Source organism: Perognathus longimembris, chromosome 17 (assembly GCF_023159225.1).
Source record: "Perognathus longimembris pacificus isolate PPM17 chromosome 17, ASM2315922v1, whole genome shotgun sequence".
Lineage (NCBI taxonomy): Eukaryota > Metazoa > Chordata > Mammalia > Rodentia > Heteromyidae > Perognathus > Perognathus longimembris.
Window position 1 is genome coordinate 19,458,456 of NC_063177.1, and position 27,789 is coordinate 19,486,244.

General features: G+C 52.0%; 4 protein-coding genes and 3 non-coding genes across 12 annotated transcripts; 2 read left to right on the forward strand and 5 right to left on the reverse strand.

The window, feature by feature from the left end:
• Positions 1 to 158: 158 nt before the first annotated feature.
• Positions 159 to 12,793, reverse strand: Nek8 (NIMA related kinase 8). 3 transcript variants are annotated; one of them, XM_048366092.1, is made up of 15 exons: positions 12,662 to 12,793; positions 7,821 to 8,026; positions 7,121 to 7,353; positions 6,542 to 6,673; positions 5,854 to 6,062; positions 5,660 to 5,739; positions 5,388 to 5,569; positions 5,140 to 5,290; positions 4,489 to 4,565; positions 3,717 to 3,834; positions 2,514 to 2,664; positions 2,126 to 2,289; positions 1,862 to 2,023; positions 1,483 to 1,641; positions 159 to 1,116 (listed from the first exon to the last, which is right to left on the reverse strand). In XM_048366092.1, the coding sequence occupies exons 2-15, from the start codon at positions 7,954 to 7,956 to the stop codon at positions 1,088 to 1,090; spliced, it is 1,983 nt and encodes a 660-aa protein (XP_048222049.1). In that variant the 5' UTR covers positions 7,957 to 8,026; positions 12,662 to 12,793; the 3' UTR covers positions 159 to 1,087. The 3 variants fall into 3 exon arrangements, with proteins under 3 accessions (XP_048222049.1, XP_048222048.1, XP_048222050.1); XM_048366091.1 differs by lacking the exon at positions 12,662 to 12,793 and adding an exon at positions 9,725 to 9,895; XM_048366093.1 differs by lacking the exon at positions 12,662 to 12,793 and adding an exon at positions 9,745 to 9,805.
• On the forward strand, positions 12,364 to 14,501 carry Tlcd1 (TLC domain containing 1). Its single transcript, XM_048366103.1, has 4 exons — positions 12,364 to 12,730; positions 13,052 to 13,134; positions 13,232 to 13,314; positions 13,587 to 14,501. Exons 1-4 carry the CDS (start codon positions 12,537 to 12,539, stop codon positions 13,968 to 13,970), a joined length of 744 nt encoding a protein of 247 aa, XP_048222060.1. The 5' UTR covers positions 12,364 to 12,536; the 3' UTR covers positions 13,971 to 14,501.
• A 104-nt stretch (positions 14,502 to 14,605) lies between these two features.
• Rpl23a (ribosomal protein L23a) lies at positions 14,606 to 17,872 on the reverse strand. Its single transcript, XM_048366104.1, has 5 exons — positions 17,724 to 17,872; positions 16,918 to 17,101; positions 15,515 to 15,691; positions 15,111 to 15,180; positions 14,606 to 14,665 (listed from the first exon to the last, which is right to left on the reverse strand). Exons 1-5 carry the CDS (start codon positions 17,746 to 17,748, stop codon positions 14,651 to 14,653), a joined length of 471 nt encoding a protein of 156 aa, XP_048222061.1. The 5' UTR covers positions 17,749 to 17,872; the 3' UTR covers positions 14,606 to 14,650.
• LOC125366583 lies at positions 15,250 to 15,314 on the reverse strand. The gene has a single exon (XR_007213879.1). It is a non-coding gene; the product is annotated as a small nucleolar RNA SNORD42 (small nucleolar RNA).
• Positions 15,775 to 15,847, reverse strand: LOC125366587. Its single transcript, XR_007213883.1, has one exon. It is a non-coding gene; the product is annotated as a small nucleolar RNA Z17 (small nucleolar RNA).
• LOC125366581 lies at positions 17,197 to 17,264 on the reverse strand. The gene has a single exon (XR_007213878.1). It is a non-coding gene; the product is annotated as a small nucleolar RNA SNORD42 (small nucleolar RNA).
• Positions 17,873 to 19,959: 2,087 nt separating the features above from the next.
• On the forward strand, positions 19,960 to 26,590 carry Rab34 (RAB34, member RAS oncogene family). 4 transcript variants are annotated; one of them, XM_048366102.1, is made up of 11 exons: positions 19,960 to 20,240; positions 21,050 to 21,129; positions 21,394 to 21,485; positions 24,336 to 24,401; positions 24,502 to 24,603; positions 24,699 to 24,763; positions 24,886 to 24,937; positions 25,603 to 25,684; positions 25,756 to 25,846; positions 25,955 to 26,062; positions 26,144 to 26,590. In XM_048366102.1, exons 1-11 carry the CDS (start codon positions 20,096 to 20,098, stop codon positions 26,209 to 26,211), a joined length of 951 nt encoding a protein of 316 aa, XP_048222059.1. In that variant the 5' UTR covers positions 19,960 to 20,095; the 3' UTR covers positions 26,212 to 26,590. The 4 variants fall into 4 exon arrangements, with proteins under 4 accessions (XP_048222059.1, XP_048222057.1, XP_048222055.1 ...); XM_048366100.1 differs by having other exon boundaries at positions 19,972 to 20,242; positions 20,909 to 21,129; positions 24,333 to 24,401; XM_048366098.1 differs by lacking the exon at positions 19,960 to 20,240 and having other exon boundaries at positions 20,646 to 21,129; positions 24,333 to 24,401.
• The last annotated feature ends 1,199 nt before the right edge of the window (positions 26,591 to 27,789 follow it).

Sequence of the window (27,789 nt, forward strand, 5' to 3'; positions counted from 1 at the left end):
GGGCCTGGCTGGGCACTGGGCCAGAGGATCCTCGGCCCCGAGTCTCCAGCCGCGCCCACATTCCTCCCTCGGCCACGGCCCTGCAACCACAGTCGGGCCTTGCCCAGCCCTTGGGTGGCTCATGGCCACGCACCACTGAAGAGACCATACTCCAGGCAGGCAGTGATATTTTTATTGGTGTTACTGGCAGTCTTTTGGGAAACTAGCATGGCCTGGCCAGCTATCTTTTTCCTGGACTCTGGGGAAAGGCTTGCTACATTCAGGTGGATCCTCCCTACAGCCACTTCCTGGCTTTTCCACCCCTGCTTCCAGCCAAGACTTTCCAAGGTGGTGCAGATCCTACTTCTGGATAAAAGGAGGGGAGTGGCTCCCTTGGAAGGCCCTGCCTCAGGTCACGTATTCCTTTAGCAGGCCTGATGGTCAGTCCACACAGGCCTCAGCTTGTCCTGCTCTGGTCTTGAGCTGGTCTCCCAGTGTCCAGGGACTGTTTTCCTCCCCGCCTCCTCTGCTGTCCTTTGGCTTGAACTCAGGGCTTGGGCACTGTCCTTGAGCTTTTGTGCTCAAAGCTAGCACTCTACCACTTGAGCCAGAGCTCTACTTTTTGGTGTTTTGGGTGGTTAATTGAGCCTTGTGGACTTTCCTGCTCAGGCTGCCTTAGCATGGTGATCCTCAGATGTCAGCCTCCGGAGTAGCTAATATTACAGGCGTGAGTGAGCAGCACCCCACTACAGGCCTAATTTTCTAAATGAGCCAAGAATGAAGGTGCTTTCTTAGCAAGGCTCTGGAGGCTATCCTTGCTTTAAAAACTAGGTTTGGCTGCCCACTCCCGCCAGGTTGGAGCCTTGAGAACCACAAATAAGGAAAGGAGTGAAGTATTGGGGATAAGAATATTGGGGTGAGTAAAGAAGACTACTAGGGAAACAGTGGGCGTTTATGGTAGGCTGAAACCAAAACAGGGTCCTTCCATTCCACTGATGCGTCCAGGGAACTGGCTGGTGGAGACCATCAGTACTCAGGCACCAGCACTTTCCAGAACACTGAGAGGTAGAAGCCATGTCAAGGTGGTCCAGAGGTGTATCCTGGTGCCTCAAGGGGGGACTGGCTCATCTGTGAAGGCTGGAGAATACCAAAGAGTAGTCTGCAGCTTCCCACCCAAAGGGTGGTACCTCAGGCCAAGCATCAACTACTGCCACTCCCACTGCACCCTGGAGTATGGCCCTTTCCAAGCCACAAGTAGGCCTACAACATTAACTAGACCCAGGCAGGGAGAGGGGACAGAATGCATGTGAGCACTGGGGAAGGGTGGCAGCAGCCCTTCCTCAGCCAGGCAGGAGCCTCCGGATTTTACCCTGCAGCCTCTGCTGTCATTTATCTGGAGACTGCAGATGCTTTGTGTGATTGGAGTTGTAATCACTGAGGATGGAGTGTGACACAGAGGACAGCCTGGTTAATTCTTGTGTGAATGAAGAAAGGATAACTCACGGCGCAACGCCAGGAGAGTGTTCCCATGGCAACAGGACACAGAAGTCACTGTGTAAGGGTGTGTCTCTTCCAACAGCACTGGCCGAGGGAGTCCAGCATCCTCATCCCTCCTTCCAAGCCGACCTCGGGCTCCTTTGCCCCAGGAATACACTTCTCCCTCTGCCAGAGAGAATTCCAACAAGGGAGATTTTCTTTTTTTCTTTTTTCTGGTGGTGGTGGTAGTAGGGGGATTTGGCCAGATAGGGCATAGCCTAAGCAAGCAGCCATACAACCAGATGGCTAAATTGGTTCCAACAGAAGGCTGTTCAGTCCAGCAGCCCTGAGATTACCCCCACACATATGCATGTCTGGGTCTGTCCCCTATCAAGCCCCAACTCACCTGCCCCAATGGCTACAGTGAAGGCATCCCCACAGGCCACTATCGCCATCTTGATGCCCTGCAGGCCTTGGACCTGACAGGGTGCCCGGCTGCCCCGGCGGGCAGTGTTGATACCCAACTGCCCATGCTGATTGCTGCCAAAAGTGTAGCAGCTGCCTGAGACTGTAGGGAAGGGAAGAGGAGAAAGAGGAAGTTGCTTTCACAGAGGTCCCAAGGAGGCCAGGGGAGCATCTCTCAAAACCCTGGTCCCCTGGTCCTACTCACCAGTCACAGCAGCTGAATGAGCAGTGCCTAGGTCTATACTCAGGAGGGGCTCTTGGTCCAGGGGTGCTGAGCCTAGTGATGTGAAGCTCAGGGCCTCCTCCACTTGCTGATGGGAGACAGGCTCCTCCCCCTGAGAAAGGTGGTCCAGGCCCAGCTTGTTAAACCTAAGGACAAAGCCAGAAGCCAAACCCAACTGACAGTTTGTATAACTGCCCTGCCCCCACTATGTAGGTAGTGGCTGATAGAGCCTACCCTGAGTTGAACCAAACATCATTCTCAGCCCCTGCTTCAGTTCTGGTTCTTGGGGAGAGTCAGAAGTAATGAAGAATGGAACATTTACAGCCAAGGAGGTCAGGGGTGAGATAGTCACCCTGATGCACCTATTCACCTGTTGCTCCCACATGCCAGGGCTCGACCAGACACCGTAAGGATCATGGAAGAATCAATGCCACATACAACTCGCTGGGCTTCCTGTCCTGGGGGTAAAGTTACCTGCTGGGGGCAGCTATGGGACTCGGTGGTACCTAGTCCCAGCCTACCTACAAGAAGAAATAAGATAAGGTTACTTGGAGCTTTAGGGATGTTGGTGCCAGAAGGAAAAGGGGATCCACTAAGGAAACAGCGTGAGTGAAGGCTGTTCCCAGCCTGAGGTGCCTTTTTGATGTCCCTCTGTTGCTGAAAATCCTTTCATGAACCCTTTATTCAGGAGGCTGAGGTAGGAGGATTTTCAAGTTTCAGAACAATCTGTCAGTGACACTGCAAGACTCTGTCTTCAAAAAAAAAAAAAAACAAGCACCTGTTCTTTTTTTGTGTATGTGTGCTGGTCCTGGGGCTTGAAGTCAGGGCCTGGGCACTGTCCCACTGTCTTTTGTTCAAGGCTAGAACTCTACCCCTTGAGCCACAGTGCCATTTCCAGCCTTTTCTGAGTAGTTTATTGAAGATAAAGAGTCTTGTGGACTTTTCCATCTAAGCTGGTTTTGAACCGTGATCTTCAGATCTCATCTCAGCCTCCTAAGTAGCTAGGATTACAGGAATGAGCCACCAGTGCCCAGCTCCTGATACCACCTATTCCCCCAAGTGACACTGCTATTCCTTGAATTGTCACCTCTGAACCGTGGATGCTGGTTGTCCTGAGCATGCTTGAGATGGGTCATCTCCACCCATTCCTCCCAGAAGCCATCTACATCATCTCTAGAGTCAGTGCCCAGACTGATGCCTAATCTAGAAAGGAACTCAATAACTACTTTGGATGGATGGACATGCTTAGCATGTCTAAGGCCCTCGATTTGATCTCCAGCACTGTAAAATAATAATAGTAATAATAATAAGTAAATATTGTTGGGCAAAATAAAAACAATTCCCTTATTACATTATAGCAAGTCTGAAGGAAGCCACATCTCTCATCTTTATAGCACCCAGTGGAGAGTAGAAAATGTGTTAGGTATGAAAGAATGGCTTGTCAAATACATAAATAGAATTTGAGAAGAAGGAGGAAAGGCCCATGGGGGTAGAGGTAGGTATGAAGAACCATGGCTAAGGAAGCAGTGAAAAGGAGCTTAGAGGCTAGAACAAAGGTAGGGAGGGAGCTTACCACCATCTCCACGGCCCCAGGCAAATAATTCTCGATCAGTGGACAGGGCCAGTACATGGGAAGCCCCACAAGCCACTTGTACCATCTCATAGCCCAGCAGGGCCTCCACAATGGTGGGCTACAGAGACAGAGGGAAAGAAAGTTAAAAATGAAAAAGAAACAGGAAGGAATATGATACCAGTCCTCCATGGTGACCTCATCATCCGGGAGTAGGGAGGAAGGCAGAGGGCTGTGAATTGTGTGTGTGTGTGTGTGTGTGTGTGTGTGTGTATGTGTGTTGGTCCTGGGGCTTGAACCCTGGGCTGGCTCCAGGCTAGTAATCTACCAGTTGGGCAACAGCTCCATTTCCTACTTTTCTGCTTTTTTTTTTTTTTTTTAGTGGTTAATTGAAGATAAGAATTTCATAGACCGTCCTGCCTAGGCTGGCTTTGAACCATGATCCTTTGATCTCAGCCTCCTGAGTAACTAGGATTACAATGAGGCTGCACATTTTCAGAAGGCCACTATCTCTTTAAATGCACCCCTCCCCCCACACACACCACATGCAGGCACACTGCCAGGTGGGTGCCCACTAAGGAAGCATGGTCTTTCTGTACTTACTAGGATCTCACCCAGAACAGTGCAGCCTAGGAGCTAGTGGTAATTTGGCTGCTGAGGACTTCCCTGACTGCCCCCCCACTCCCACCCCACCCCAACCACCTGGTGTCAGCTTTCACATGTGGGCTCCCTGGCAGTATCTCACTTCCCCTTTCCAGGGCACAGTGACACCCACCTGGCTGATGTCAGTAAGGCTTCCATGGCCTAAACACCCATTGCTGCCACTGCCAAAGGTCATGATGATGCCTCGGTCTGGGAAAGAGAGCAGTGAGGAAAGAGGAGTGAACCTGGAGCTTGGTCCACGTGTGAGTTGCAGAAACAGAATAAAACTGAGGCTAAGGCTAGAAGGATGGGGGGAAAATATGGATCTCTTCCAGTGTGTGTGTGCTTTTTTTTTTTTTTTTTGCCAGTCCTGGGGCTTGGACTCAGGGCCTGAGCACTGTCCCTGGCTTCTTTTTGCTCAAGGCTAGCACTCTGCCACTTGAGCCACAGTGCCACTTCTGGCCGTTTTCGGTATATGTGGTGCTGGGGAATTGAGCCCAGGGCCTCATGTATAAGAGGCAAGTACTCTTGCCACTAGGCCATATCCCAGTGTGTGGTTTTGGACAAGGGACCACTTCTCTAAGCCTCAGTTTCCCCATCTGTCAAATGTTCCCTTGTTATGGGGTAACAGAGATGGTGTAAGTAGAGGTTCTCAACTGCTAGTCCATAGAAATAGTAATCGTGTTCTTTAGGAGAAAAGACAAAGCATTAGTCCAGCAGTTTGCAATGGGAAAGGCTGCTCTGTAGAGAAGTTCCTACGTGATTCTCTGAAGAGCGAGCTCACCGGTCAGGCAAGCTGTGAAGAGATCCCCGCAGGCCACTTGCTTGATGGTCACGCCTGACTGGCCCTCCAAGAAACGTGAGACGAACTGGGGCTGAGGGTGCTCTACTGCCCCAGGCAGGAGGACTCCTTCCCCAGCGCCGAGGGGCGGGGCCTGTGGGAGGGGAGGGGAAGTAGGCGGCGCCCGAGCATCCCCAAACCTCCAGGCACCCTCACCCAGTCCCCGCCACAGCCACTGCCAACCTGCTCACCTCCCACAGGATGAGGCGTCCTGAGCGTGTGACCCCGGCCTTCTGCGTGCGCCCCGCGGCCACCTGGACCACCTCAGTGTTGAGCATGGGCAGCCGCAGGGGCGTGCTGAGCCCACCACCCCACGCATATACTGAAGACAGAGGTGGTGGGATGGCAGGCCGTAGTGGTCCCCGGGGCATGCCTGCCAGGTACAAAGCCAGTTAAACTGCTAGGAATGGTTGGGAAGGGAATGCCCAAGCTTTGGCAGGGGACACCCCACCACCCCACTTACCTCTGCAGCGGGCACTGGTAGTCCTGTTCCCTGTACTGCTGGGGGCCATGGGTGGTCCTGGGACCAGGGATTTCTCTGCCCTGAAGCACAGGCACAAGAGCCTCAAGACAAGGACACTCCCTGGTAATCTTACCAACCCCCTCCTCCTCCACCCCATCCCCCCATCAACCCAGGACCCCTCCACTTATATAGACCTCCGCATGAGAACACTGCCCACATCGGTGTGAAGATTCAGGAGGGCTTGGATGCAGAGGGGCTGAGCCATGATGTGGCTGAGCGGTGGGCGCTGTGATGGCTCCAGGCTGAGCAGACTCAGGACAAGCTGGCGCAACTCTGGGCTGTACCGGTCAGAGATGGGGGCGAAGGTGCCACTCATGATCTTGAGCACCAGTGCCGGCAGGTTCTGTTAAGCCCCAAAGTTGGAGTGTGGATGGCCAGGCTGTTGGGCTAGGCTCTTAGCCAGAGCAGCCACCCCTAGCTTCATCTCCATCTGAAGATCTGATGGGGTAAGCAAAGCCTTACCAGAAGGAGACTTCAATGTCTTTTCAGAGGACTCTGGATGGCAGCAAAGCCAAACCCTGCTTTCAGGAAATCCTAGTCTGATAAGAGAGTTCCAACACTTGCTCCCTAATCTGATAGTAGCATCTCAAGTCAAGCCCTCAGGAAACCTCTGAAACACACATTCCAGCCTTTCCTAGAGGAACACAGGATCTGAACCAGAAGAGCCACAGCCCTGACCTGGGGTAATCCATCTGAGGTAATCCAGATAAGAGTAGATATGACCTGGACTGAAGAGAAGAAATGTAGAAGTGTATGGAGCTAAGGGCTGCTGAGCAGGGAGCAAGATTTCCCAGGTGGCTCCTTAGGGGTGTTTATACTCACTGCAGCTTCGAAGGCCCTCTTGAGACTGGCCAGTTCATACAGGACACAGCCCAGGGCCCAGATGTCACTCTTCTGGTTGTAGGGCTTACCCTCACACAGTTCAGGGGAGATGTAGCATGGAGTACCCACCACCTGCAGGAAGGAAACCTAATTACTGCCCACTCTGGGCTTTGGCCACACACCCATTTGTGGACAGCTTCTCTTCAAAGTAGGCCAAAAGGCTTCCTCCTAAAAGACTATACAGCACTGGGAATGTGGCTTAGTGGCACAGTGCTTGCCTAGCATGCATGAAGCCCTGGGTTCGATTCCTTGACACCACATAAACAGAAAAAGCCAGAAGTAGCACTATGGCTCAAGTGGTAGAGTGCTAGTAGCCTTGAGCAAAAGAAGCCAGGGAGAGTGCTCAGGCCCTGAGTTCAAGCCCCAGGACTGGCAAAAGAAAAAAAAAGAAAAGAACAAGATTATACAGCTAGGGACCAAGGAGCCAAATTTTTGGGGGGAGGGAGGTGTTGAGATACAGAATAGACCTCTGCCCTCAACACTTCTAGCATCCTCAGGGTCCCCTCCATGTCTAGGCACCGTGTAGGCTTTGCTCTTGCTGCTAAGGATCTTGGAGATGCCAAAATCGCCAATTTTGACAACCATGCGGTGTTTGTCAAGAAGGATGTTCTGGGTCTTGAGGTCCCGGTGCAGGATAAGGTGGGTGTGCACATGATGCAGGGCAAGCAGGATCTGCACAAAGAAGTGAAGGATGGTCTCCTCCTCCAGCAGAGAGTTGCAGCGCTTCTGGATGAACTCAGCCAGGGTGCCACCTGTAACAAGGAGTTCATCAAGATCTGGACTCTTCCACCTGGATAGGAGACAACCCCTCTCCTTTTATAGAACAGAGGATTAGGGTCAGAGAGGGCAAGGAGCCAGAACTCTTTATTTTATTTTATTTTTTCTTTTTTTTTTTTTTTTGGCCAGTCCTGGGCCTTGGACTCAGGGCCTGAGCACTGTCCCTGGCTTCTTCCCGCTCAAGGCTAGCACTCTGCCACTTGAGCCACAGCGCCGCTTCTGGCCGTTTTCTGCATATGTGGTGCTGGGGAATCGAACCTAGGGCCTCATGTATCCGAGGCAGGCACTCTTGCCACTAGGCTATATCCCCAGCCCCAGAACTCTTTATTTTTGACCTTCCGCCAAGCCCCCTTCCAATGAAGGAAGCTACCTAATCACATTTTGCCTGGCCATTCTGGAAGTGTGAGGCCCATGAAACCAGTGGACGAGGAGGCTGGCCCACCTGGTGCATATTCCATGGCGATCATGAGGGCTTTGTCCTCCAGGAAGTTCTCATAGTATTCAATAACATTGGGGTGGTTGAGCAACTTGAGCACTTGGCACTCGTTCTGGGCTGCTTGCCGCTCTTCTTTGGTCATCTGCTCTACTGGAATCTGCTTGATGATCACCAGTTTCTGGTCAGCCTTTCGCAGGCACAGGTGCACAATCCTAGAGACATACAGAATGGAGCAAGCATTAGCTGAGCCTCCAACCACCAATCAGGTAGGAAAGACTGGGAGTAGATGTTCCTTAGAAGGAGCTGGGTATGATAGTAAATATTTGTAATCTCAGCTTGGGAAATGGAGACAGGAGGATTGTGAATTTGAGGCTAGCCTGAATTACATAGTAAGTTCTAGACCTGCCTAGAATACATGAGATCCTTTCTCAAAAAATAAAAATAAAAATAAAAAAGGTCCATGAATGGAACCTACTCAATATATTTCAATTTTGTAGTCAGTGTCTAGAAAAATAGGAACTCTATTGTTCTTTTTCTTCTTTTTTGTGCTGGTTCTGGGGCTTGAACTCAGGGCCTGGGCACTGCCCCAGAGGCTCTTTTGCTCAAAGCTAGCACTCTACCACTTGAGCCACAGCGTCACTTCCTGCTTTTTTTTTTTTTTTTTGGTAGTTTACTGGAGGAGATAAGAGTTTCACAGCTGGTCATTGCAGGTTCACGCCTGTAGTCGGGGCTACTCAGGAGGCTGAGATCTTAGGATCATGGTTCAAAGCCAGCCTGGGAAGCAAAGTTCATGAGACTCTGTTTTTTTGTCAGGCCTGGGGTTTGAACTCAGGGCCTGGGCACTGTCCCTGAGCTTCTTTTGCTCAAGGCTAGCACTCTACCACCTGAGCCAAAGCACCACTTCCGGCTTTTTTTTTTCCTGTATAAGTGGTGCTGAGGAATCGAACCCAGGACTTCATGCATGCTAGGCAAGCACTCTACAACTAAGCCACATTCTTAGCCCCCAGGAGATTCTTCTCTCGATTAGGTCCTCTCTCTGAGGGCTCCATGTAGATGCCCCCACCTCATTAAGTCTCCACCCAGTTACCTGGGTAACCTGCAGACCTGGAGGCAGTTACCTCCCCTTTCCCTGAGGTCGCATCCTAATCCGCCTGGCCACACCCCTTGCCCCTGCCCTAGATATAAGGTAGGGCTGGGTGGGGGTCACTTTCTCTCTCCCTTCTCTCCCACCACGGGTCATCTTGGCCACAGGCCAGCAGTTCGGTAATAAACTTTCTTTCCTGCCTGAATACCGCGTGGTGTTTTCCTTTACCAGCTACCTACTTTGAAAACCTAACACTCTCCAATTAACCACCTGAAAACAGGAGGTGACACTGTGGCTCAAAGTGGTACAGAGCTAGCCATAAGCTGAAGAGCTCAGGGACAGCATGCAGGCCCTGCGACTTACCAAAAAGAAAAGAAAAGGTTCACAGACTTTCCTGCCCAGGCTAACTTCAAACTGTGATCCTCAGCTCTCAGCCTCCTGAGTAGCTAGACTTACAGGTGTAAACTACAAGCACCCAGCTCAGTATTTTCCTGTATAGAGTTCCTATATTCTGAATGACGACCACGTCTATTTTGGCCACCCGTATAACTCGTACCCTCAGACAAAAAAAACGTGACGGCTCAGTATCAAGAAATATCAAGAACAAGAAACTCAAGAGCACTCCCCTTGGCGCCGCGGCTGGCGTGGGCGTGGCCTCGTTAGGGCGGAGCCTCCCTGCTAGGCCCGGACCGGAAGCCTGGGCGGGGCTTCTCAGAGTGGCACTCCCGCTGGGAGGAGGGGCCAGCCGGGCGGCCCAGTTCAGTCAAGAGTTGGAACTTCTTTCCCCTCTCCCCTAGCAGTTTCCGTCCCCAGAGCCCTGGCTCACCCGAAGGCGCCTCTCCCTACCACTCGGATCCGCTCGTATTTCTCCATCTTATTCCTCAGCGCTTTGCCTCCGGAACTCCCCACGGGGCGCGTGCGCAGACCCGCCCACCCGCGAGCCCCGCCCCCGGCGGGGAAACTTTTTCTGGGCGGAGCCTGTTGAGCTAAATGAGAGCCGGCTCAGGCTAGCGAGGGTGTTTTCGAGCCTCTCTATTGCTCGCGACCGTGCCCCACGTAGGGTCCGAGAATAGGGCGGAGCCACATTTTTTGGTCGCCTTTGCCTTTTTGTCACGCATGAGGCTCAACCTGGCCCTTTGCGAAGCGCGTCAGGAGGCATGCCGCGACCCCAAGACTTAACCCCTCCACCCCAAGGCAGAATGAAAGGTGAAGACTAACCCTGCTCTGCCCACCAAGGACGCCATTTCGGGGTGGCGTGGGCTATTACTGGCACATAAACACGATAAACAAAACCGGACCAAGAGGGGCTGGGGATATGGCCTAGTGGCAAGAGTGCTTGCCTCATATACATGAGGCCCTGGGTTCAATTCCCCAGCACCACATATACAGAAAACGGCCAGAAGCGGCGCTGTGGCTCAAGTGGCAGAGTGCTAGCCTTGAGCAAAAAGAAGCCAGGGACAGTGCTCAGGCAAAACCTGACCAAGAGTAGTGCTGGGTCGGGGGGGGGGGGGGGGGGGCTGGGAGCTGGGTGAGTCTCCTGTTTGCCTAGGGAGGGGCGGGGAAACCCTGAGCTGTACAAATTGATTCCCCTGGGGAAGACTTGCTGCGGCCCTCAGGCTGACCCGACTGGTGACTAGGCGTTTGTCAGCGCTCTCACCTCAGAATGAATGCACACCCAAACCGCTGTTGCAGGAGATCGGCACAGCTAGAACTTGCAGGGGTAGGTAGGAGCAACCCAGTAGTATCTCACAGCTTCGGGGAAAGGATTGAAAGCTTTTGCCCAGAAGTATAAAGCTAGCCAATATCATTCACTAAGGTCTTAGCCAGAAGTGAGTTTTTAAAAAAAATTAGTTGGTTGGTTGTGGTGCTTTGAATTTAGGGCCTGGACACTGTCCCTGAGCTTCTTTTTGCTCAAGGGTAGCACTCATCACTTTGAGCCACAGAGCCACTTCCGACTTCTTCTGTGAGGAATCCAACCCTGGGCTTCCTGCATGTTAGACAAGCACTCTACCCACTAAGCCACATTCCCAGTCCTCCACTTCGGGTCTTATGGTGGTTAATTGGAGATAACTTTCCTGCTCAGTCTGGCTTTGAACCACGATCCTGAGATCTCAGACTACTGAGTAGCTAGTGACAACAATCACGAGCCACCAGTGCCCCCGCCAGACTCGGCCCCTTCTGCTCTGCGGGAGCTCTACAGAATCTCAGCATTAAAGAAGTAAATGGTCCTTAGCTAAGGGCGTGGCGTCCCTGTTATCGAATGAGGGAGTAATTCGAGGAAAAGGATGTTTGGCTTCTGCTTGTGACCCGCCCCTCAGAAGGACAAACTTGCCTTCTCCTTGGAAGGAACACTTGGAATGGTGGTAGTCCAGACCAGTATTGGCTGGTGGACAAGTTGCCCCGTGAGCAAAGAGGAGGAAAGGCGCTCGTGCTGTCACCTAGTAATGGACTGGGCCTTGGGTGACCCAGGTTCCCCGCAGGGATTAATGTGTAACCTTGGAGCCTTCACCGAACACTGAGCAAACATCCAGACGACTTGATCCTTGGGTCTCTGGGCGTCGGATTCTCAGGTTCTTTTTCCTCTTGCAGCCCCTCTCTCCTCCAGACTTTTTCCTTCTCTCTTCTTCCATCCTTTAGGCTCACTCACTTCCCCACCGACTTACCGACAAGGATCTGCTTTATTCCCCGCCCCCCCTACCCCCCAGCAACTACTTTGCTCTTTTGAAGGCGGGAGAGGACGCAAGGCCACGGCGGGGACAGGCTGACACCTAGTGGCCAGAAACCGCAACTGCACCAGGCCACTGTCCTGGAGAGAAGGGGTCACCCCAGCTGTCTGGGCAAATCTGGTCTTGCCCGCCCCAGCCTCGGGAGCCAGGAGCGCTGGGACTATCCGAGGGAGGACTGTGACAGCCGCCTGGCCCCGGAGTGGCTGAGAAGAGAGGAGGTGATGGGTGACTCAACAGTTCCTAGGCAGTCGTACGGGACACTGGAGAGGCGGGTAAACACCGCCCGGCCCCGGTCAGGGGAGGAACTGAAGCTGGGCGGAGCCATTCTCCCGAGGCGGCGCTTCCGACCCCTCCCCAGGATTCGGATTTAGGGATTTGGGCATTTGACGGGTTCCACCCAGCTCAGCCCAGAAAGGAGTCGAGATCGGAGTTCTGGGATCTGTGCTGGGAAACCGCTGGCCCTGGGGAACGCGGGGACGAGGCTGGCGAGGGCGGCCGGGGACGCTTCGGCAGTCGGGAGGAGCCAGACTGGGGCGCCTGGGCGGCGACGCCCCCAGGACAGCCTCTTCCCGCCCGAAGTCGACGGGATCCGGGCGGAGCCGGGGCGCCGTGGGGAGGAGGGGGGGTGGAGAAACATGGGATCTCGCCCGCCGTCCGCGCGGCCCTGGCGCCCGAGGGGCGGAGGCAGGCGGCGGGGCGGGGCGGGGGCGCGGGCGGCTGGGGGCGGGGGCAGAGGCCCCGCCAGGAGGGCGGGGAGGGGCGCTGGGGCCTTGAGGCTCAGCGAAAACTCCGTGGGGCTTTCGGCCGGCGAGAGAGGAGGTCGGGGCGCACCGGCCGGAGGGAGCCCTGTACCCACAACTTCCCGGAAAGACGGCTTAGAGGGCGGACAGACAGACGGCAGGGAGGGCCAGTATGACCCCGGTCCTGCATCCCGCCTTGCCCCTGCTGCTGGTCGCCACGCTGACCTTCCGGGCGCTCCGGCGAGCCCTCTGCCGCCTGCCCCTGCCGGCGCACGTGCGCACCGACCCTCTGCGCACCTGGCGCTGGCACAACCTCCTCGTCTCCTTCACCCACTCCATTGTGTCAGGGATCTGGGCGCTGCTGTGGTGAGTGAGCGACCGGGGGATGAGGTGGCCCAGGGAGCCCGCGGCGGGGTGCTGGGACGCCTTTCCCTGTTATTATTCCCATCACTCATGGCGAGCCGAGGCCGTGGGATCTCACCTGATTCCCTGTTTGCAAAACTACCCAACCAGCGACGACCCTGGGAAACCCGAGACACCTGGGTTTCAGCCAAGCTCCTCCTCGCTCGACACTTAGCCAATGGTGGGAGTCTCAACTACCCTGGGACCCGCCAGGGCATTGGGGGAGTGCAGGGTCTTCGGGGGATGCCGGAACCGAGAGAGCCTCCTTCTTCCCCTCCCTTCCAGTTTATGGCAGACTCCCGCGATGTTAGTGGAGATGGAGACGGCCTGGTCACTTTCTGGCTACTTGCTTGTTTGCTTCTCCGCAGGTGAGTCTGGCCTTGGGATCTTGAGGTAGAGGGGAGGGAGGGGGGCGGCGCGCGCGATAACAACGCCGTTCAGCTAAAAGAAAGCCTGTTCCCTTAGGGTACTTCATCCATGACACGGTGGACATCGTGATTAGCAGGCAGACTCGGGCCTCTTGGGAATACCTTGTTCACCATGTCATGGTAAGTGATAAGACCTGGGACGGGTGCTGGCAACCTAAACATACACACTTTCCTGACCCCAGGAGGGAGGCTATCTTAATGTCCAGTTTGTTATCCTGCCTGTCTCACCGAGGCTCACGTACTGAGCAAACAGACTGGGAAAGCTACTCAGAGCTCTTGAGCAAAGATCAAAGTCTATGGAGTGATAAGCAAAACAAAACCCAAAAGTTACATCTATTTCCCCAGCCCTCAAGTGGTGGTCTAATATCTCCACCTTGACACCTATTTTGTAGGCTATAGGTGCCTTCTTCTCTGGCATCTTTTGGAGAAGCTTTGTTGGTGCAGGTGTCATGACACTCCTGGTGGAAGTCAGCAATATCTTCCTCACCTTCCGAATGATGATGAAGATCAACAATGCCCAAGAGCTTCTCCTCTACAGGGTCAACAAGTATGTCAACTTGGTCATGTACTTTCTCTTTCGCCTGGCACCTCAGGTCTACCTTACCAAATTCTTCCTGCAGTATGCAGGCCAGAGGAACCTGGGCGGCTTTCTGCTGAGCATCTTGCTCATGTTGGATGTGATGATACTCATCTACTTTTCCCGCCTCCTGCGCTCTGACTTCTGCCCTCAGCCGGTCACTAGCCGGCAACACAAAGACAAGTTTTTGACTGAGTGAGAGGTACAAGGCCTGGGACATGTGGCAAAGGACAAAAAGCACAGCCAAGAACAGGAACAGCCTCACGTGAATTGGGACTCTGCCTCAAGTGTGGGCGTCCTCTGAGGCCACCTTGGGCTTGCACCCACACTATTGAAGAAACACTAATGAAAAGCACTCCTCTGAAGTCTTTTGTTGGGCAAGGGGTGAGGGAAGCAGACAGACCGGTTGGACATGGTACATGGGTGTGGGATGACCTAAAAACCAACCAACCCACACTGCTAGGAAATGGATGCTAATGACAACTCTAAAGTAACCCTTCTGCTCCATTATATGTCATTTCACACATTAGTCCCTTCAAGGGACAGTGATCTCTTATGAAGCTTGTTCTCATATCTCTGTCAAGGGAGTGAGAATATGTCCAAGTTGTCCCAGGACAATTAGGCATCTAGTAATAAATACCTCTGGGGGCTGAGTAGAAGTCTTGATAAAGGATGAGGATGTGGTTTGTAAGTAAAAGTTTTCTACTAATATCAAGTCCATGGGTTTGATCTCCACCACCAAAACTCTTGCTAGAGCTCTATTTTCCTGGTGGTTGTGACAGTGTAGCCTACCCCAGGCCCAACCAGAACCCAACAAAGACAAGCAGCACATAAATGGTGGAAAAAATGTATATTTATAATTAGCCAGCTGGACTCAGTTTAGATGATTCCAATCTGAAAAACAAAAACGGGAACTTTGTTACTAGAGCTCAGAGGTAGGTATTGACAGACACTTGAGGCTCATGCCTGAAGGATGAAGGTTAGTAGCCAGCTCCAGTGGAAAAGCAAGTTAGAGCCAGCTGTACATATGCACAAAGCCCTTAAGAGTTCAAGCCAGCAGAGTACCAGTGGATCACATCTGTAATCCTAGTTACTCAGGAGGCTGAGATCTAAGGATAGGGGCTCAAAGCCAGCCTGGTCAGGAAAGCCCATGAGACTCTTATCTCCAATTAACCACCAGACAACTGGAAGTGGTTTGTGGCTCAAGTGGTAGAGCACTAGCCTTGAGCTGAAGAGCTCAGGGACAGTCCCCAGGCCCAGAGTTCATGCCCCATAACCAACCAAAAAAAAAAATTTCAAGCCCTGGTACCAGCCAAAGAAAAACTGGTTGGAAGCTTACTTTGTTGGCAACATCTAAGGCATCATAATCAGGAGCCAGTCGAACATATGCTTTCTTCTCTCCATCAGGTCTGTATGGAAACAAAATGTAGTCACTACAGTTCTTGTCTCCATACTCTTCCTCCCCCCCACCATCCTTGGCGCATCAGTGGTTCCTTTGTTCGTGTCATTCCTTTCCGAATAGTGAATTTTCCATCATTTGCGCAGAGGGGGCTAGACAAGCCACACTAGTTTATTGGAAAAAGACCACAACTTCAGTAGCTGTCTACCAACTAGAGGTAGGGATCCAGAAAATGAGCATCAATCCCATAAATCCTATACTAGGTGGACAAACTTGACAGGCCATACAAGGGAGTATGTACAATATCACACTAACTTTCCAACTCCTGCCTGTGGCCCACTCACCTGATCAGGGTATTGACCTTAGCTACATCAATGTCATAGAGCTTCTTAACAGCCTGTTTGATCTGATGCTTGTTGGCCTTGACATCCACAATGAACACAAGTGTGTTGTTGTCTTCTATCTTCTTCATGGCTGACTCAGTGGTCAGGGGGAACTTGATGATAGCATAGTGATCAAGCCTAAAGGGAAAAGCAAAATGGAGGCAGAGACCCAGGTTGGATGGGTATTCTCTTTTGGAGACCAGTCCAAGGTCAGGGGAATGGGTGCATCAGACAATAAGATTGCAAATCATTTTTGTCAGACTTTGGTCGCTTAACAGTGTCATCATTTGCACCCTGAATTCCACAGTTCTGAATTCCCCAGCCTAGAAGCAGACCCCTTATGCATTTTCTTTAACCTGAAGGGGTTTATGTAAGAACTTGAATTCAAAGAACTCATTTCTGCCTCGTTGGTTACTAAACAATGGCTCAAGGGCTGGGAATGTGGCTTAGTAGTAGAGTGCTTGCCTAGCATGCATGAAGCCCTGGGTTAGATTCCTAAGCACATTAACAGAAAAAGCTGGAAGTGGCGCTGTGGCTCAAGAGCTAGAGTGCTAGCCTTGAGCAAAAAAGGAAGCCAGAGTGTTCAGGCCCCAGGACTGCCCCCCTCCCCCAAAAAGGCTCAAGACTGTAATTCTAACTACTCAGGAAGCTGAGATCTGAGGATCTTGGTTCAAAGACAGCCCAAGCAATAAAGTTTGAGACTAACCTTCAGAAAACAGGAAGTGGGGCTGTGGCTCATAGTGGTAGAGTGCTAGCATTGAGCAAAAAAAGCAAAGGAACAGTGCCCAAGCCCCTGAGTCCCAAGACACCACCAGTTATTTTTTACATGGTGCTACCCGGCTTTGAACTCAAGGCTTTGCACTATTAAGCACTCTATCTCTTGAACCATGCCTCCCAAGCCCTAAAACAGCAACTACTTACAACTCTATGGTGGCTTGAGCATATCTATAACTTCTCAAGACACTTTCCTATTTGGAATTAAATTCTAGGTCCACACAGGATGGGATGTCTTTAACTGCTTCCTCAACCTATCCATGCCTTTCTCTCAATTGAGGTTCTATACTTTGCCCTTTCCTTACACCCTGAAAATCTGACAAGTGTACCTCCTAGACACCGTTAACAGGCCACACCACTGCCCAATACAGATTGAGTGAATCCTATCAAATCACCCTGTATGCTTTCCCTCAAGGTCTGTTCTGTCCAGCAATAAGAAGTGCCATGAGGAAAGAAATAAAAATGTAACCCCAAAACAAGCATTTTTTTTTACCTCTCCTTTATACTCAATAATATTGACCTCATGTGAAGCAGAAATTTACTCCAGAGAACACCCAAATATCTGCTCAAGGCGCAGAACTAATACTTACTTGTTTCTCCTCGGGGCACTCTTCCGAGGGTATTTGGGCTGTCTCCGGAGCCGCAGCGTCTTGGGCCGCCGGAAGGTGGGTGAAGTGCGTATCTTCTTCTTTTTGTGGCTGTGGACACCTTTCAGCACTGCCTTCTTGGCCTTCAAAGCCTTTTCCTTGGCTTCGGCTTTAGGAGGGGCCGGAGCTGAGAGAGAAGGAAAGAAAACCAGGCAAGGTGCCTAAATTCAGAAATCTGTTACTTCCGGCGTGGCGACCTGCCTCCAGCGCCCATGTCCACATGTGCATCAGAGGTTCCTTTGAAGACATCACAATTCTCAGAAAGTTAAGACTTTTCCCATCATATGCACGATGTCGGTGGCGAAGGCAATCCACTTGGTATAACTTCAGTTACATAGCGAGGAAAGGAAACTAGCAGGCGATACTTGCTAGGTAGATTCGATCATACCACCGCCTAACCACCCAGGGAGGCACATGGCCCCCATTAACACGAAAAAAAAGGTGGGAAATGAGCAATGCTGGGAAATCCCAATTCCTTTAACGTCTGGGAATCAGCTGTGAACGTTGCACAGCTCCCCCAAACCAAGTATTTGGCTTTCTCCGGCGAGAACGCTGGCCGCGTTGCCTCTAACCCACTCCAGCCCATGCGGCTTGGCCTACGCCGCCCACCTAAGGCCGCAGCGTGGTGTAACCGCCGGATGCCGTTCCGAGACGCATCCCCGTGAACTCAGCCCAACCGCTGTCCTCCCAACAAGTTGTCTGCGAGCGTCCCAGGGAACTCGCCACGGCCCTCCAGCCCTAACACCCACCTCCCTTCTTAGCTTTCGGCGCCATCTTGGTGAAAAGGGCTTCCAGTGTCGATTTCCTAGGGCTTATAGAAGCAAGTCTCACTGAGCCTCGCGATACTTTGTACTTAGAGCTGATTGGGTACCCTGTAGCGTGTCGCTCTCTGGGAACTGTAGTTCTTTCGCCAGAGTAAGCACGCATTTCCCCGCCCTTCGTTAGGGTCTGAGGCTTCTTGGGAGTTGTAGTTTTTGCCCCTTCCATAAGCGTTTATTTTCCTATAACGGGTAAGTATACTGGTTTCCCCTGGAGCCTGGTCTTGGGAGTTTCCCATCTTAAGTAACTTCTCGTCTCAGGATTACAATACCAGGAGACTCTAATACTGAAAGTTGAAAGAAAACAGAGGGCTGGGAATGTGGCTTTCTAGTAGAGTGCTTGAGCAAAAAAAGCCAGGGACAGTGCTCAGGCCCTGAGTTCAAGCCCAGGACTAACAACAACAACAACAAAAATAAATAGTTAGATTGACTAAGTAAGAAGCAAAGTTCTGTAATGCTAGAGCAGGATTTATCTCCTTCAAACAACATCAATGGGGCTGGGAATATGGCCTAGTGATAAAGTGCTTGCCTCGTATACATGAAGCCCTGGGTTCGATTCCCCAGCAACATATATATAGAAAAAGCCAGAAGTGGTGCTGTGGCTCAAGTGTCAGAGTGCTAGTCTTGAGCAAAAAGAAGCCAGAGACAGTGCTCAGGCCCTGAGTCCACGCCTCAGGACTGGCAACAAAAACAAAATAAATAAACAACATAAATGGAAAACAGGTCCAGAAGAGTTTAGCAATTACCACAGCAATATGGTGGCAGAACAAATCGTGATAAGGGGGAAGGAGAGACTTGAGGATAGTTTCTGAGAATGTACAAAGTGGCCACATCTGTCCTCCTCTTCAACAATGTCAAGTTTTCCTAACAATTTGTGTGTGTGTGTGTGTGTGTGTGTGCGCGTGCGCGTGTGCACGAAGAGAGAGCTGGTACTGGGTCTTGAACTTAGGGATCTTTTGCTCTCCTAGTCTTTTCACTCTAGGCTGGCTTTTTACCACTTGAGCCACACCTCCACTGCAGGCTTTCTGCTGAATTGGAGATAAGAGTCTCATAGACTTTCTTTCCTGGGCTGGCTTCATACTGTAATCCTCCCATCTGAGCCTTCTTAGTAACGAGAACGACTGGGATGAGCCACCAGCACTGGTCTTCTGACAATATTCTCTCTCTCTCTCCCTCCCTCTCTTTATTGCTGGTCCTGGAGCTTGAATTCAGGGCCTGGGCTCTGTCCCTGAGCTTCTCAGGCTGTCTCTGCTCATGGCTAACTCTTTATTGCTTTATCCACAGGGCTACTTCCAGCTTTTTGTGAATAGTTTATTAGAGATAGTCTCATGGAGGGAATGTGGCCTAGAGGTAGAGTGCTTGCCTTGTATACATGTATACAAGGCAGGCACTCTTGCCACTAGGCCATATTCCCAGCCCTTGCCTTGTATACATGAAGCCCTGGGTTCGGTTCCTCTGTACCACATATATAGAAAAAGTCAGAAGTAGGGCTGTGGCTCAAGTGGCAGAGTGCTAGCCCTGAGCAAAAAAAGCAGCCAGGGACAGTCAGTGCTCAGGCCCAAGCCCTAGGACTGGCCAAAAAAAAAAAAGAGAGAGAGAAAGAGAAAAGTCTCATGGGCGGCTTTCCTACCCAGGCTGACTTTGAACTGAAATCCTCAGATCTCAGGTTTCTGAGTAGCTAGGATTACAGATGTGAGCCACAGCACCTGGCCTGACTATATTGTTGAAGTCGTTCATGCAGAGTTTTCATACACTCAGTGCACAGATTTCTCCATGGCACCCTAGTTCTTCCTGTGATTTCACTCACACCCTCTCCCCGAAGTAATCTCCCTTTCCTTGTCCCCGTTATCTTTGTACCTTCAGAGTCAGCTGCTGACAAAGCAAGTTTTCATAATGCTTAACTTTGTTTCTCTGAAGGTCTGTCTGCTCATCTAACCCACCTCCCTGCGGCCTTTGTTTCCCCCTCTCCTTCTGCAGCCAAGTACACTCTGTTCTATTCGTCTAGCCTGAAGAACTTCGCAAAAAGGAAGAGTTGTCCTGTTTTGTTTTTGGGAGCGGGAAGTATTCTAACAGGGTCAGAAAAATGCACGCCCCATACCAGAGAAGAGTCTCAGCGTGGTGACTATCCGCAAGAGCGGAGCTTTCCCATCCACCGCGGCCTCTTTATCCTCCGCCTTTGGTCGCCCCGAAGGAAAAGACATCAGACTGTGGATATCTATGAACACCTCGTTCTGTGTGGGCACCCCCTCCTTTGATGCTTCCTCCCACCTTCCAGGGCCTAAGGACGGGCAGGGGCAGACTCTATGAGTCACATTGCGAGCCTGGAGTCGTGGAGGGAAGCGCCGCCTCTCCTTGGGCCCCCTGTCTCCCCCTTTCTCCTTCCCGCGGGCTCCCGGCCGCGCCAGATGCCGCGCTGCAATCACCGATTCCCCATCACCAATTCCAGCTGGGTACGTGTCTCCAGGGAAGGGGCCACCCCGCACCGAGGGCTAATGGAGAGAGAGGCCCGGGGGTTTCACATCTGGAGGGGGTTCCAGCCTGGCTGGGGCGGTCCTGATGCGGGGCGAGGCGAGTGGTTCGGGAGTCCGCTCCCGGGCAGCAAATGGGGAGGGGAGGAGAGAAGGGGGAGGCAGGCGAAGGCGGCTGGGAGGGCGGCCTTGAGGCCTGGGGCGGCCGGGGGAGAGGGGCAGGGGGGCCGCCTTTCTCCAGGAATTTCCGGGGATCAGGTTACAGCAGTCGCGGAGCCGACACCGCCGAGTGGGACGCGGGACCTCGCCTCCTGACCGGGCCCCTCGTCCCCCCCCCACTCCCCCTTCCCGGCGGCCTGCGGGGGCCCGGGCAGCGCCGCTCCCCCCCCTCCCCCGTCCACGGGGCCGCCCTGTTATGGTCGGGCCGTCTCAGCCTCGAGTTGTCGTCGGGTCTCCGCGGGTTATCTTAGGAGCTACCCGACCCCGCGTTATTGTGGGGTCAGCCCGGGCCCGGGCTCCCCGGGACAGGACTCCTCGTCCTCAATTGGTGGCCGAGGGGTCTCCCGCCCCCGAGTGATCTTCGGGACGCCCCGGGCCCGGGTGATTGTGGGTTCTGCTCGGTGATTGTGGGTTCTCGGTGGCCCGCAGTGGTGTGGCGTCTCCGAGGCCGCGGGCTCCGCTCGCCTCCCCGGGCCCCCGAGTTATAGTCGGACTCTCCGGCCGCGGGTGATCGTGGGGTCTCCGCGGGCCCGGGCTGCCGAGGCGCAGCAAGGCCTCCGCGACTTCTCCCGGCGCCCCGCAAGGCCTCGGGCAAGATGAACATCCTGGCGCCCGTGCGCAGGGACCGCGTCCTGGCTGAGCTGCCCCAGGTAGGTGCCCCGGGCCACGTCTGGTCCCTGGCTGGCTCCTCCCTTCGGCGCGGGCTGGGAGGAGGCGGCACCGGGACCTGCGGTGGAGGGAGGATCGGTGGCCGCTCTGCCACGCAGCAGGGTGGAGGCCCTCTTGGGTGGTCCGCCCCCCCCACCCCCCGCCCCTCATCTCACCTGACCCCACCCTACCCCAGCTCAGGGCCGCTGGGCTGAGGGACCCGATCCCTGGAGCGGGCGAACCCCATTCTCTTCCGTCCCTCTTAGTGCCTGCGGAAGGAGGCCGCTCTGCACGTGCGCAAAGACTTTCATCCCCGCGTCACCTGCGCCTGCCAGGAGCACCGGACCGGCACCGTGGGGTGAGTTAGGGACACCCGTAACAACCACGGAAAAGGGAGTCCCAGGCAGCACCCTTGTTTGTTTCTTTCCCGTCGGTTATGGGAGCTTGAGCTCAGAAGGACCTGGTCTCTGCCCCTGAGCTTTTGTGCTCAAGGTTAGTGCTCCCGCTCCACCAGCCCCAGCCCCAGCCCCGCTTCCCATTTTCTGGTGGTTAATTGGAGTCTTGAGACGTTCCTGCCAAGGCTGGCTTTGAACTGTCCTCAGATCTCCGCCTCCCGAGTAAGGAGGATTACGGGCGTGAGCCACCTGCACATCCACTCTCTTGAAGCCACATGATTCCATCCCAAGTGTTCTCTTCTCTCCTCCCAGCAAGATTGTTGTGGGTACTATGGAAAAAAGATAGAAAAACGATTAATACCTGGATTTCAGACTCAGTGCCCTTGGGCAGGGGTCTATCTGCTTACTGGGATGAGTCTCATTGTGTTTAAAAAAGAAATTCACTTGGAACTGGGAATGTGGCTTAGTGGTAGAGTGCCTGCCTAGCATGCATGAAGCCCTGGGTTCAATTCCTCAGTACCACTTAAACAGAAAAGGATGGAAGTGGCTCTGTGACTCAAGTGGTAGAGTGCTAGCCTTGAGCAAAACAAGCTCAGGGACAGTGCCCAAGCTCTGAGTTCAAGCCTGGGGGCAGGGGTGGGGATGGGGGAGGGGAGGGAAGGAAGGAAGGGAAAGAAAGAAAACAAAAAAGGAAATCCTAGATACCCAGGAGGCTGAGAGCTGAGGAGCATGGTTTGAAGCCAGCTTGGGCAGAAAAATCCCCAATGCTAGAAGTGGAACTGGGGCTGGTTTAAGTGGTAGAACACTAGCCTTGAGCAATAAAGGGGGGAAAAAAGCTCAGGGACAGCACCCAGACCCTGAATTCAAACCTCAGGAACAGCCCCCCCCCCAACTTTTTTTTTTTTTTTTTGGCCATGGGACTGAAACTCAGGGCCTGGGCAATGTTCCTGAGCTCCCCCCCCCCCCGCCCCCAAGATTAATTCTCAACCACCTGAGCCACAGCTCTACTTCTTGTTTTCTGGTGGTTAATTGGAGAATAGAGTCTCAAGAACTTTCCTACCCAGGCTGGCTTTTAACCATGATCCTTAGATCTCAGCCTCTTGAGTAGCTAGGATTTCAGGCTTGAGCAGCACCTACAACACACACTTTTTTTTTAAAAGAGAATATTAGTTTCTGTAATCAAATCCATATAGATGCTGGGTGTTGGTGGCTTGCACCTGTAATGCTAGCCACTCAGGAAGCTGAGATCTATCTGAGAATTGAGGTTCAAAGCCAGCCCAGGTAGGAAAGTCTGTGAGATTCTTATTTCCAATTAACCACCAGAAAGCCAGAATTAGAGCTGTGGCTCAAGTGGTCGAGTGCTAGCCTTGAGCAAAAAAGCAAAGGAGCCAGGTACCAGTGGCTCACACCTATAATCCCAGCTACTCAGGAGGCTGAAATGTGATGATTGTGGTTTGAAGTCAGACTAGGCAGTAAAATACATGAGTCTCTTGTCTCTTAATTAATCACCAAAAAGCAGAAGTAGAGTTGTGGCTCAAGTAATGGAGTACCACCCTTATGGAAAAAACAAAGTGAGGGCACAAGACCCTGACTTTAAGACCCAGTGTCAACACACGCATACACACACATGCACACACATACACACACACGCAGTCTAATTTCAGAGATGTTAGAAAGACAAGTGCAAGAGTCTTGAATATTGGTCTTGAATATTGTTTTGTTTTGTTTTTTTGCCAGTCCTGGGGCTTGGACTCAGAGCCTAAGCCCTGTCCCTGGCTTCTTTTTGCTAAAGGCTAGCACTCTACCACTTGAGCCACAGCGTCACTTCCAGCTTTTTCTGTATATGTGGTGCTGAGGAATCGAACCCAGGGCTTCATGTATACAAGGCGAGCACTTTACCACTAGGCCATATTCCCAGCCCAAATATTGAACTTTTGTCTCACTTTACCTTCACAACAGCACAATAAAATGTATTCTTAACAAGTGCTGAAACTGAGGCTCAGAGAAGCCAAGTGACTTGTCAGAGTCATACCACAGTTGGGTACCAGTGGCTCATGTCTGTAAATCATATCTACTCAATAGGCTGAGATGGGAGAATCTAAGTTCCAAGCTAGCCCAGACACAAAAGTCCAAGAGATTCTGTCTTCAATTAACCAGCAAAAAAAGGGGCTGGGAATGTGGCTTAGTGGTAGAGTGCTTGCTTGCCTAGCATGCATGAAGCCCTGGGTTTGATTCTTCAGCACCACATAAACAGAAAAAGCTGGAAATGGTTCTGTGGCTCAAGTGGTAGAGTGCTAACCTTGAGCAAAAGGAAACCAGGGACAGTGCTCAGGTCCTGAGCTCAAGCCCCAGGACTGGCAAAAAAAAAAAGTGAAAAAGGAAAAAATCTAACCAGCAAAAAAAATGTTGGGCTGGAGATATGGCTCAAGTGGTAAAGTGCCAGCTGTGAGTGAAAAAGCCTAGGGAGAGAGAACGTAAGACCCTGAGTTCATACTGTTAGTACTAGTACAAAAAATGTCCGGGCCCAGTGGTAGGGCACTTGTGGTTCCAGGCATTTGCTTGAGTTCCATCCTTATACCTGGAGGTGGGGGAGCAAAATAAAATAAAATGAAAATCGCACAGTGAATAAGTGTGAAAGCTGGGATTCAAATTTTTGTCTCTCTGGTTCTGAACACTGTTCCCTAGCACTTCTGCCCAGGCAACTGCCTGGGAGGCCCAGTGTCTATGGTAACCACAGCTGCCTTTCCAGAGCCAGTGGGAACAGTAGAACTCCCTAGGGTGTTCACTCTCATGTCACCTCCTTTGTCCAGCAGATTTAAGATCTCCAAGGTCATTGTGGTGGGAGACCTGTCAGTGGGAAAGACTTGTCTCATTAATAGGTAAGAGATACCACTGGAGCTTGGCTGGGTTGGGTGGGATGGAACCAGGCCTAACCCAGGTAGGCTGGGCTATAGGCTAGACTACCTGGTGCCTCTTCAGGTTCTGCAAAGACACCTTTGATAAGAATTACAAGGCCACCATTGGAGTAGACTTTGAGATGGAAAGATTTGAGGTGTTGGGCATCCCCTTCAGTCTCCAACTGTGAGTGTTTTCTGCACCCCTTCCAGCTTGTGTTGCTCTAACACCCATCATCCATCTCCATCCCCCATATAATGAGGCCCTGCTCTCTTTTTCAGTTGGGACACTGCTGGACAGGAGAGGTTCAAATGCATTGCGTCAACCTACTACCGCGGAGCTCAAGGTGAGGACTGAGCCTAGGGGGGCAGATGGTCCAGGAATACCTGGCCGCTAATCTAGAGCTAGAGGGAAATGAGCCAATGGTGTCTTTCCATTAACCTGGGGCTATTTCTGCCACTCTTTCAGCCATCATCATAGTCTTCAACCTGAATGATGTGGCATCTCTGGAACACACCAAGTATGTGAGGATGCAGTATCATACTGAAGGGTCCGGGAAGGGAGAGTTTGGAAAAGAAGGGTAGTTAGCACTGGTGGCTCATGCCTGTAATCCTAGCTACTCAAGAGGCTGAGATCTGAGGATTGTGGTTCCAAGCCAGTCTGGGCAGGAAACACAGTTTGATTCTTCTCTCCATGAAACTGCTTGGGAAAATGTCAGAAGTAGCACTATGTTTCAAGTGGTAGAGCACTAGCCTTGAGCAAAAGAAGCTCAGGGACAGAGTCCAGGCCCTGAGTTTAAGCCCAAGGACTCGGGGGTGGGGGGTTGGGGGGGTGTTGAAGTCAGAAGTGGAGATGTGTGGCTCAAGTGGTAGAGTGCTAGTCTAGAGCAAAAGCAGCTCAGGGACAGTGCCGGGGCCCTGCATTCAAGCCCCAAGACAAGCCCTCCTCCCCTACAGAAAAAAAAAGTGTAGTTAGAGAAGTGGAAGGGTGCATCTACCTGGGGTGGAGGTATCTGTGGTAGAGGAGGAATTGTCTAGCATGAACAAGTTCCTGGATTCAATCCTGCCTTTGCAAAAAAAAATGAAACAGAACAACAAAAAAAGGATGCATCTAACACCCAAGTGTTAATTGGGCTTAGCTGCCTCATTCATTCCTGTCTTACTATTGTCTTACTATCTGTGCTAGGCAGTGGCTCTCTGATGCCCTCAAGGAGAATGACCCTTCCAGTGTGCTCCTCTTTCTTGTGGGTTCCAAGAAGGACTTGAGTGTGAGTATGTCAATGGGAGGGCCTCCCGACTTGGCGAGGGGACTTCCCCTCTGACTCTGACCTTCCCACAGACTCCCGCTCAGTATGCACTAATGGAAAAAGATGCACTCAAGGTGGCCCAAGAGATTAAGGCTGAGTACTGGGCAGTCTCATCTCTCACTGGTGAGTTGAGATCCTCACCCCTCCTCTCCCTCCTACACTTCCAGCTGTGCTCAGTGCCTCAGATCTGGTGCTTCCCCTGAACACCCACCCATCTACTCCTCCTGTCAGGAGAGAATGTCCGGGAATTCTTCTTCCGTGTGGCAGCACTGACCTTTGAGGCCAATGTGCTGGCTGAGCTGGAGAAAACAGGAGCCCGACGCATTGGGGATGTTGTTCGTGAGTACCCAGTTGGTTGAGGGAGGCAGAGAGCAAGGGCAACTCCCAAATCCCTACTTTATGTGTACCATATTTCTTCAGGCATCAACAGTGATGACAGCAACCTCTACCTAACTGCCAGCAAGAAAAAGGCCTCGTGTTGTCCCTGAAGAAGGAGAGACCATTCTGACCATCCAGAGAAACTGCCTATCCCTGGGGCACTGTGCCACCTGGCTGCTCCAGACCTGGACTCCTAAACATTTGCACTGACTTGTTTTAGACCAAAGAGCTGCCCCCTGCTGGGGGAATACCCCCAGAGGGATCCTGGGACCATATAGTCACTTCCTGCCCCCAGGCACCATGCCAAAGACTGGATGACCCTCTTACTTCTATAGGGGCTTGCTCTCCAGGGTACCCAGGAGTGAGAGGGAGAGGAAGGGCAGCATTCTTGCTGCTCTTGCTCAACCTACCTGGGCCTCTGTGTATAAGAGTGCCTAATGATTTCAGCCTTGTTCTGTGCCTTATGCATTAAAACCTCTTTCATTATTAGCATTTAATTACTATTTTTATTATTGGCATATTGTTATTAGCATTTTGTAGGATAGAGTTGTTTGCTGGGGCTAGATGATATAAAATGAGTATGTTGGGCCATTTTGGAACTGGAGTCTGAATGGATTCTGACCCTCCCTGGCCCCTAGGTGGGGCTCAGGCAGGCTGGAACCTCAGAAGACAGGTTTGGAGTGAGGATGACTAGACTCGACTCATTTTGGGTCTCTTTCTTATGGTCCCATTGTTGTAGTTTCCTCAACTTGTGATGCCTTCTGCTTGATGTGTATACCCACATTTCTTATTTTTATGGAGGAGGGTTACATTTTCCTTTCCTTCTTTCTTTTTTTTTTTTCTTGCCAGTCCCGTGGCTTGAGCTCAGGGCCTGAGCACTGTCCCTGGCTTCTTTTTGCTCAAGGCTAGCACTCTACTACTTGAGCCACAGCGCCATTTCCAGCTTTTTCTATATATGTGGTGCTGAGGAATCGAACCCAGGGCCTCATGTATACAAGCCCATCCTTTTCTTCCTTCCTTCCTTTCTTTTTCTTCTTTCTTCTCTTTCTCTTCTCTCTTCTTGCTCTCTCTGTCTTTCTCTCTCTCTCCATCATAGGGCTTGAACTCTTTGGCTGGGTACTGTCCCTGAGCTCTTCAGCTCAAGGCTAGTACGCCGCCACTTCTGGTTTTCTGGTGGTTAATTCTGGTGAGATAAGAGTCTCACGAACTTTGCTTCAGGGGGCTGGCTTTGAACTGCAATCCTCAGATCTCAGCCTCCTGAGTAGCTAGGAAGACAGGCATGAGCCACTGGCAATGGTCTCCTGTCTTTCCTTTTCAAACTAGTTTTTTAAGGCTGGGAATATAGCTGAGTGGAAGTGCGCTGGACTAGCATGAGTGAGACTGTTTTCAATTCTCAGAATTGATAGGCAAGTTTGGGCCTGGAGGAAAGAAGATTGGGGTGAAGCATCAAGCAGGACAGCTTGACCCTGAGAAAAGCAAGGTTTAAATACTATCATTTCCTGTCCTTAGCTCTTTGGGACCTAAACTGTGGTTTTGGAAGCTAGTTGGTGGAAAAACTGAGAGGTGGGATGTGTGGGATGCCTGTGAGGCAGTCCTTTTGAACACGGTGGTGTATTTTCCATCTCTGTCCCCACTTCACTCCTCCTGCTTGCTTTGCACAATGTGTGTATTACACCACAATACCAGTG

Bases quoted from the DNA above. Each gene is read 5' to 3' on its own strand.
- Nek8 (XM_048366091.1), bottom strand. From the start codon at position 9,771: ATGGAGAAATACGAGCGGATCCGAGTGGTAGGGAGAGGCGCCTTCGG. The intron at 2,290-2,513 runs GTGAATAGGTGC...CTTTGTCCTTAG, and splicing joins CTGGCATGTGGGAGCAACAG to GTTTAACAAGCTGGGCCTGG. The intron at 2,024-2,125 runs GTGAGTAGGACC...CCTTCCCTACAG, and splicing joins TCATTCAGCTGCTGTGACTG to TCTCAGGCAGCTGCTACACT.
- Rab34 (XM_048366102.1), top strand. From the start codon at position 20,096: ATGAGTCACATTGCGAGCCTGGAGTCGTGGAGGGAAGCGCCGCCTCTC. The intron at 21,130-21,393 runs GTAGGTGCCCCG...CGTCCCTCTTAG, and splicing joins TCCTGGCTGAGCTGCCCCAG to TGCCTGCGGAAGGAGGCCGC. The intron at 25,847-25,954 runs GTGAGTTGAGAT...TCCTCCTGTCAG, and splicing joins GGCAGTCTCATCTCTCACTG to GAGAGAATGTCCGGGAATTC.
- Rpl23a (XM_048366104.1), bottom strand. From the start codon at position 17,748: ATGGCGCCGAAAGCTAAGAAGGGAG. The intron at 17,102-17,723 runs GTGGGTGTTAGG...CTTCTCTCTCAG, and splicing joins GCCGAAAGCTAAGAAGGGAG to CTCCGGCCCCTCCTAAAGCC. The intron at 15,181-15,514 runs GTGAGTGGGCCA...GTTTCCATACAG, and splicing joins AAGGTCAATACCCTGATCAG to ACCTGATGGAGAGAAGAAAG.
- Tlcd1 (XM_048366103.1), top strand. From the start codon at position 12,537: ATGACCCCGGTCCTGCATCCCGCCTTGCCCCTGCTGCTGGTCGCCACG. The intron at 12,731-13,051 runs GTGAGTGAGCGA...CCTCCCTTCCAG, and splicing joins GGGATCTGGGCGCTGCTGTG to TTTATGGCAGACTCCCGCGA. The intron at 13,135-13,231 runs GTGAGTCTGGCC...CTGTTCCCTTAG, and splicing joins GCTTGTTTGCTTCTCCGCAG to GGTACTTCATCCATGACACG.